The sequence below is a fragment of the Mastomys coucha genome, unplaced genomic scaffold, assembly GCF_008632895.1.
Source record: "Mastomys coucha isolate ucsf_1 unplaced genomic scaffold, UCSF_Mcou_1 pScaffold7, whole genome shotgun sequence".
In the NCBI taxonomy this organism is placed as follows: Eukaryota; Metazoa; Chordata; class Mammalia; order Rodentia; family Muridae; genus Mastomys; species Mastomys coucha.
In genome coordinates this window covers 75,186,808-75,194,242 of record NW_022196913.1, presented here as the reverse complement: position 1 = coordinate 75,194,242, position 7,435 = coordinate 75,186,808, and the positions used below count along the sequence as shown (strand labels likewise).

Genomic DNA, 7,435 nt, shown 5'->3' with positions numbered 1-7,435 from the left:
TTAACGTTACATAACCTCAATTTTTAACATGTATATCTTTTTGAACCATGAAATCAAAACAATGCAGAGCTTGTACCAAGCTTATATAAAAGGTCTATGTGTGGCTTTGTTTCCTTTTGCTTTTGTTTACGGGGGATGTTCAGCTGACACAAGCAGAAGTTGGCCAAAATACTGCCTGCACTATTGACGTCCCACACAACTCTCCTGGCAGACTAACCTCATAGTGGTCAAGTACTCCACCTTAGGTGTTCCCTTTAAGTATTACCATTATGGTGCTACTGAGCATTTTCTTTTGATAAACAAGGAAAATGTCCGGGCTGCAGTCGTGTACCGTCGTTTTCCTCGCGTCCATTAATCTGCTTAGATAACACTAGTGCCAGTTCTTTTAGCTGATACTGCTCATTATGGTGTTTGTACATTTGTTTGCATTCCAGTTTTGTTTGGTAATGAGTGTGTAAACAGCAGACATGAAATAAATGTAAATACTAATGAATTTGGTATGTGCCCAGGAATTTTCACAACAATGGATTACTCATTTGCTATATTAGTTTGGGTTCTCTACAGGGACAGAATTGATAGAATGAATCTATATGAATAGAAAAGGAGATTTGTGGCTTACAAGTTGTGGTCCAGCTAGTCCAACAATGGTTGTCTACCAGTAAAACTCCAAGAATACTGTAGCTGCTTAGTCCATAGGCTGATGTCTCAGCTGGTCTTCTGTATACAATAGAATCCCAAAGAAGTAGGCTCTAATGCCAGTGAAGGAATAGACTTCACTTTTGGAAATTGCAAAAGCTTCCTTCTTCCGTGTTCTCTATCTAAGCTGCCACAAAAAGGCATGGCCCACAGTAAAGGTGGACAGGTTAAAGGTGGGTCTTCTCATTTCAAATGATTCAATTCAGAACAATCCCTCACAAGTGTATTCACCTGATTGGATTTTAATTCCAGATGTTATTTTTACTATGTAAAGCCATCACATTTGATATGTAGCAAGATTCATCAATATAACAAGCCACTGAGATAATTCTGGGTCTAGCCCAAAAGAAAATATTTGCTGAATTTCTCAACCAACAATATTAGAATTAACCTTTTTCTCCATGTCAGATTTTTGCCTTTATTTCCCTCCTCCCTGTGAATTCTATTTTATCTTTTTCTTTTTAGTTCTAGCTGTCCTGGAACATACTATGTTAAACCAGGCTGGATTTGAACTCACAGAGATCCTCCAGCCTCTGTTTCTTGAGTGCTGGGATTGCAGGCCTGTAGCTGCCAGCAGCCACTCATATGAATGGGTTTTCTGGAATGGGAATCAAGGCCCGAATAACTTGGGGTACCGGAAATGCGGGAGGGGTTTGAAAAATTAGACCAACACATGGTGTGCTTTCAGTCCACCATCATTCATTCAATTCCTCTTTGTTACAAGCAAACAGGTAGACAGGTAAAGCAAAAACCCTCCCCCAAGTTTGTCAGCAACTTGGCCCAATCAGCAGCTTCATCTTCAGTCTCTGGAGGCGGGACTTCCGGTGTAACTGGAACTTGGAGAGGGGTGTGGCAATTAGCAGGAGGTGAGCAGAGAGGTGTGGCTATCTGTGGCAAGGCGGGGTCTGATAGAATGAGCCCTCAGCTGTAGGAGGGTCACACAGGCCTGCACCACCATGCCCAGCTTCTATTTTATGCTTACATGAACATTGTGTTTTGGAATTTTTTGAATCTATAGAAAAGCTATAAAGGTACCTGCGTTCTTAGTACATTTGACATATTAACAAATTTTGATAGTTTTTAAAAATTAATATTTGATGGGGAGCACATAACAAATATAGATCGAACTTTTTAAAGGTAGAAGGTGTTCTACTGAGCCTTCTGCCAGCCTGGGTTTCACTTACAGCGCTTTGGGTTTTGGTTTTTTTATTTGGTTGGTTTTGTTTTGGGGGGAGTTGTTTTTTGTTTGTATTTTTAGTGTGGTTTTTTTGGTTTGGTTGGTTGGTTGGTTCAGGCTGGTATTGAACTCATGACCCTCCTGCCTCAACCTCTCAAGTATTATTATTACATTCACAGGAAATCATGCCTTGCCATTTGTTGATTTTTGTATGTGTTTTGTATGTGTGTGTTGCATGTGATAGGTTAGGTGTCTTGTTAGTTTTTCTGATTGTATCGTTCAGACCTGATCTTGATCAAAGTCTTCACTAGCCTTAAATTGTACTTAAAGTGTTAGTTCTTTATTTTTATTTTTGTATGTATTGGTGTTTTTCTGAAATAGGATCTCACTATGTAGGTTTGATTGGCCTGGAATTTGCTGGCATTGAAGGCATGTGCCATTACACCCTTCCCCATAAACCTCAGTTTTTATTGTTCCAAACATACTGTTGATTTTTGTATATTGATTTCTCACTCGTGTAGCAGTCATATCTATAACTTTATAGATTCTTTAGGATTTTATATGTAGAAAATTATGTCTGAAATTATGTCTGAAAGTACTAGAACCTCGGAAGCTTTACCTCTTCCTTTGTAGTCTGGAAACCTTTTGTAAATATGTTGTTTGGCCTGTTGTAGTGACTTCAGCCTCCTGTCCAGTGTGAAGCAGGACTGTGAGAGTGGCCCTCCTAGCCTAGTTTCAGTCACAGGTTTTGCTCCTTTAGCTCTTACTCATCTCAGTAAGCTCTCTGAAGCACAAACTGTTACCTTTCAGGACTGGTCAGGAGGCCTTTGGTTTACCTCATTTCCTACCACCTAGGCAGATCCCACCCCACACCTCCCCACCCCACCCCAATCCCCGAGTTCGCTTGGGTTGTTTTTCTCTCATTTTTTTAAAAATTGAGATGCAGTTCCCATACCATGAAATGCACCTTTTAAAGTGTAATGTACTTACTCTGTTCAAAGGTTTGTACGACCACCGCTAACTTTAGAACATTTTCATTAGCCACCATCAACTCCCCTTGCCTTCTTTTAGTTCCCCCCAAGCACAGACTTGCACAGTTTCTGAGTTTAGCCAAATGGGTACAATGTGCAGACCCGTGGAGCATGCCTCATCCAGCTTTGATTCCTAGCTTCACCCAGCACCGGGTTCCACCACTCCTCTTGGCTGGATAGTATGTATCCTCTGAAACATTTGTTAACGCTTCAGTCAGTGGATGGTGGACATTTCAGTGATCTCTGCTTTGTTATTTTTATGATAATGTCCCCATATATCTTATTTTCTTGGGTTTAGGAATTACTGGGCCAATAACAGTTGTTTTAAGTTTCTGAGAAACTGTGTTCTCAGCAAGCAGCACTGTGTATGATGGCAGGTCCGCCACACTTGCCAGGACTTTTTCTTTTTTGTTGTGGCATCTTAGTAAACCCCTGTGTAGCACAGGGTTAGATTCACTGACTGAATTAGCTCCCAACATACCGCTCCATTGTAGGAAACAGTCATTTCTGCTGCACAGACGAAACTACTGACCTAAAAGAGACAAAAGCATAGAGCAACATTTTAAACCTGACTCGGGCTCTGTTACAACCCTAAGGGAAGATAGATAAGCAAGTTGCTCTTCCACTGTCCTGCCATATGTGGTCTGGGTGACAGTGAAGATTCTTCAGCAAAGCAATTTAATTCTTCTTAGCTCATCTTTCTCATGGACTGGAGTCTGTTTCACAATCTGGCTTAGATTCTGTGCCATTGTCCCTGTGGTCCCCAGGGTGCATGAAAAATCCATTGACACTTTTTTCTACTAGAGAGCCTTATATTTGATGTCATTGTTTTTTTTTTTTTTCTCCAATTAAGAATAAACTAAGAGTTATCACCACCAGTGCTTTATTCTGAGGGTCATAAATAGTTTAGTTCCCTTCAGTATTAGTTAGTTAGTACACATGGAGCTTCTCAGCCAGTGGGCTGGTCATGCCTTCCAGCTGGCTGAGGGCTTACAAGAGCTGAGACTGACTATGCAGGCACTCCAAGAGTAGGCTAGAGAGTCTCCTCTTCAGAGTCTTCTCAAAAATTGGAGCTTCTCTGATCTGACCTTGGTAAACGGGCCTTCCAGGACCATTCATTCAGCAGCTGGCACTCACTCAGCATCTGGACCCCATGCTGCAGGTACAGTGGGTAGTGTGTAGGGAAGGGTAGGTGATCCCTGTGGCCAGCTGTACCTGCGAGCTGTCATAGGCCAGGATCCAGGAGGGGGCGCCAGAGCTCCAGCACCAGGCACTTGTCTGCCTCTGTTTCTCCTGGAGAGGTAGTCCTGTGTAGCATAACATATGCAGAACATTTAAGGTGGTCATCTTATCCTCTTCCAGTGACATGGATGAATGTAATTTGTCATCTATTCTTATTCAGAGAAGTGGCGTGACTGCTGTGTGGGGTGACCAGCAGAGTATACTTAACAAGCTATCTATGACATCATAGATGATACCATCTTAAGAGACTGCCAACATGTATGTGCAACAATCCATTGTCCACTGTTTACAAAAACATAACATTAAGAAGGAGAAAACGAGTAGTGACAATTCTGGAATTTTGGTTTCTTTAAAACACACAAGACTATTATAATTTCATTTTAATCCTGGATACAGGGATATGGGCTGCTTTGGATCGTCCATACAATAGCTGACTATGATTTACCTCATGCTCTAGCAGAGGCATGGTTTTGTCAGCTGAGATAACTTCTGTTGGTGTGTCATTTGAAATTCTGGGAAATTTTCAGAGGCTATATAAATGCTAGGGCCCCAGTAGGCATGGTGGTCCTTCAGGGGGATTGGTTGCAGTTTGTTAGTAGTCATGTTCCAAGAAAAACAAGAAATTAGATTCAAGGATATCTCCCTCCCTCCCCTCTCCCCCATCTGGTGATAGGGGTGAAACCAAGGGGATAAAGGGTAGGAAAAAACATATTTGTTTACAGATTAGAGAACTAATTATAGTAGTTTTCACCTAAGAACAAAGGAGAGATCTGCTTGAGAAAAAAAGAGTAGCAGAGTTTGAAAGGTCCCATTTACCCACGATGAGTCTTACTGTAATTGTAAAAGTGAAATATGAAAATGATGTTCACCTTAACCTTAAAATGAACAACAGAATACTGGAAAGACTGCTCATGGAATACAGAAGGAAAGGATGACATACTGGGTAAGACCTAAGTGCTAAGGCTGTAGAGATGCTGAGTTTGCAGAAGACACAATACTGGGAGGCTCATCCCCATCCTCAACTCCAGTTCTAGAGGATCCAGTGTTCTCTTCTGGCCTATGTAGCCTGCACGCACAAGGTACACATACAGACATGTAGGCATACACACATTAAATAAATAAAGGCTTGAATGTTTATTGTATAGGAAATAACTTTAACACAAAAAGGAGCATTCAATGACTTTTTTCACTTGTAATAGTAAAGAAATAAAAATAAAGCAGAAAGCAAAAGGCTGGGGTGCGGACATTTGAGTGGGGACTATGGGCTAGGGTGACAATTCAAATACAAAGGCAGGGTAAACTTGTTTCATATAGTTTTATTGCTTACGAGCAATGTAGAAGAGAAAGTCACAGTAAAAATATTAGAAAAAATAACTCCCTTAGGGCTCTAAATTAATAAACTAATAATGATCTCGTAGAGTTAAGTGTTGACTTTCATTTTGAGTAATAGTAAGCCACTTCTCTAAAGTAGATTCTGTGCATCTGAGTGGGCCAGAAAGTGATAGAGTCATCACTGCTAACATTTAAAGGACTGAGGTCACTAATTCCTGTCAAACCTGAATGAACTGCCACCACAAAGAACATATTTTAAGTTTATAATGGGTAGGTCATTAAAAGAAAATTATTATAAATTAGAGTGTAATTTGCCAAGTTCTGAATATAGTTATTAAATATAAAGGTGTTGGCTCTAGTACAGAAGAGAATATTTACAATAAATAAAAATCAGATTATAGAATATACATGTTCTGGATATAAAAATAAGTATAACATCTGATGTCCAAACAGGGATACTTCTGGGTGTGGCTTTTCCCATGCAACTCCATCACAACGTTGTCTTGAACTCAGCAACCTGGAGTTAAAGCTCATACTGCCTTCTTAGGGCCTGTACATCCTCTGCCATAAAAGAGTTGGCCTGTGTATCTGACAGGCCATCAAGCATCTGTGCCATCTGCTCCTTTTGGCCTTTGCTAATTAGTGGCAACAGCATCTGGAAAATAGGAAGGGTGCTGTGAGCATAAGCAACACTTTCAAACTTACAGAACCCAGAGATGGCAGGCTCCTCCCAGGCACACCGCTGCTTACCTTAAACCTCTCTGCTTTGCTCAGATACAGGAGATGCTCATACACCAGGGAGGGGTCTTTGGCCACAAGGTGACTTTTCAGTGACTGAATGATGAGGAGGAACATGTCCCCTTCAAGTTTGTTACTTAGCAACAGCGGCAGGTCTTTGGGTGCAGTGATGGCTAAAAGGTGTGCACAGGCCTCTTCATCTTTCCTGGCGCTGATAGTGCTCAGGACCTGTCCGAACTCATAGGCATTACTAGGCCTGGGGATGTCGAGTTTTTCCGCTGGTTCTGCAGACTGTCCATCTTCCACCCCATCTCTGGCAGGCGGGGAGGTAGCCAAGGCCTCTGCAGGGCTCTCAGGCTCCTCATCACTGCTGCCATCCACCTTCCAAACAGAAACTACAGCACGTCAGGACACTGAATACCAGGCACATACACTGAGAGCTACACACAGTGTTTTAGTAAAATTCTAAGAAAATAAAAGGGTTTTTTTGTTTTGTTTTGTTTTGTTTTTGTTTTTTTTCGAGACAGGGTTTCTCTGTGTCACCTGGGCTGTCCTGGAACTCACTCTGTAGACCAGGATGTCCTCAAATTCAGAAATCTGCCTGCCTCTGCCTCCCAAGTGCTGGGATTAAAGGCGTGCACCACCACCACCCGGTGAAAATAAAAGTTACAATACATTCCAAAATACATAATTTCTTTAAGAAAAAGAAGTTAGAACATAAGACATTTTTAGAAGGTATTCTACACTAAAAATAAAAAATAAAATCTGAAAGCCTGTATTTTCTATTTTTGTTTTTTCTATTTTCAGGATTAATTTTACATTCATTTCCATTTTCCTATATTTAACAAAATGATCCTATATTTTTCATGTCTCTTAAAACACTTTTCTTGCTTAAAGGGGAAAAGTCATGGGTTCCCACTTGTTGCCTCTTCATAGAAATGTCAGACCATAAAAGGGAAGTTAGCATTCATGGATGTACAGTAATTTATGTCCTGACATTCTTCATTAATGGCAAAGCAAATCATGTGGCTTTCTAGGAATCGCAGAGGTAGATATGACTGCCAGGCTGTCTTAGAGAAGCCCAGATTATTGAAGAGTAAAAAAAGAAGAGAGAGAGCAGAGCAGTGGTGGCGCACGCCTTTAATCTCAGGACTTGCGAGGCAGAGGCAGGCAGATTTCTGAGTTCGAGGCCAGCCTGGTCTACAGAGTGAGTTCCAGG

At 41.2% G+C, this 7,435-nt stretch overlaps 1 protein-coding gene across 2 annotated transcripts in view; it reads right to left on the bottom strand.

Annotated features, from left to right (window-relative positions):
• Positions 1-5,446: 5,446 nt before the first annotated feature.
• Spag1 (sperm associated antigen 1) overlaps positions 5,447-7,435 on the bottom strand; it is a 59,600-nt gene continuing 57,611 nt past the window's right edge. For both annotated transcript variants that reach the window (XM_031358866.1, XM_031358865.1), the window contains exons 18-19: positions 6,229-6,597; positions 5,447-6,133 (exon numbers count right to left, since the gene is read on the bottom strand). In XM_031358866.1, coding sequence (XP_031214726.1) covers positions 6,002-6,133; positions 6,229-6,597 — 501 coding nt within the window. In that variant the 3' untranslated portion in view covers positions 5,447-6,001. The remainder of the gene's footprint in view (positions 6,134-6,228; positions 6,598-7,435) is intronic.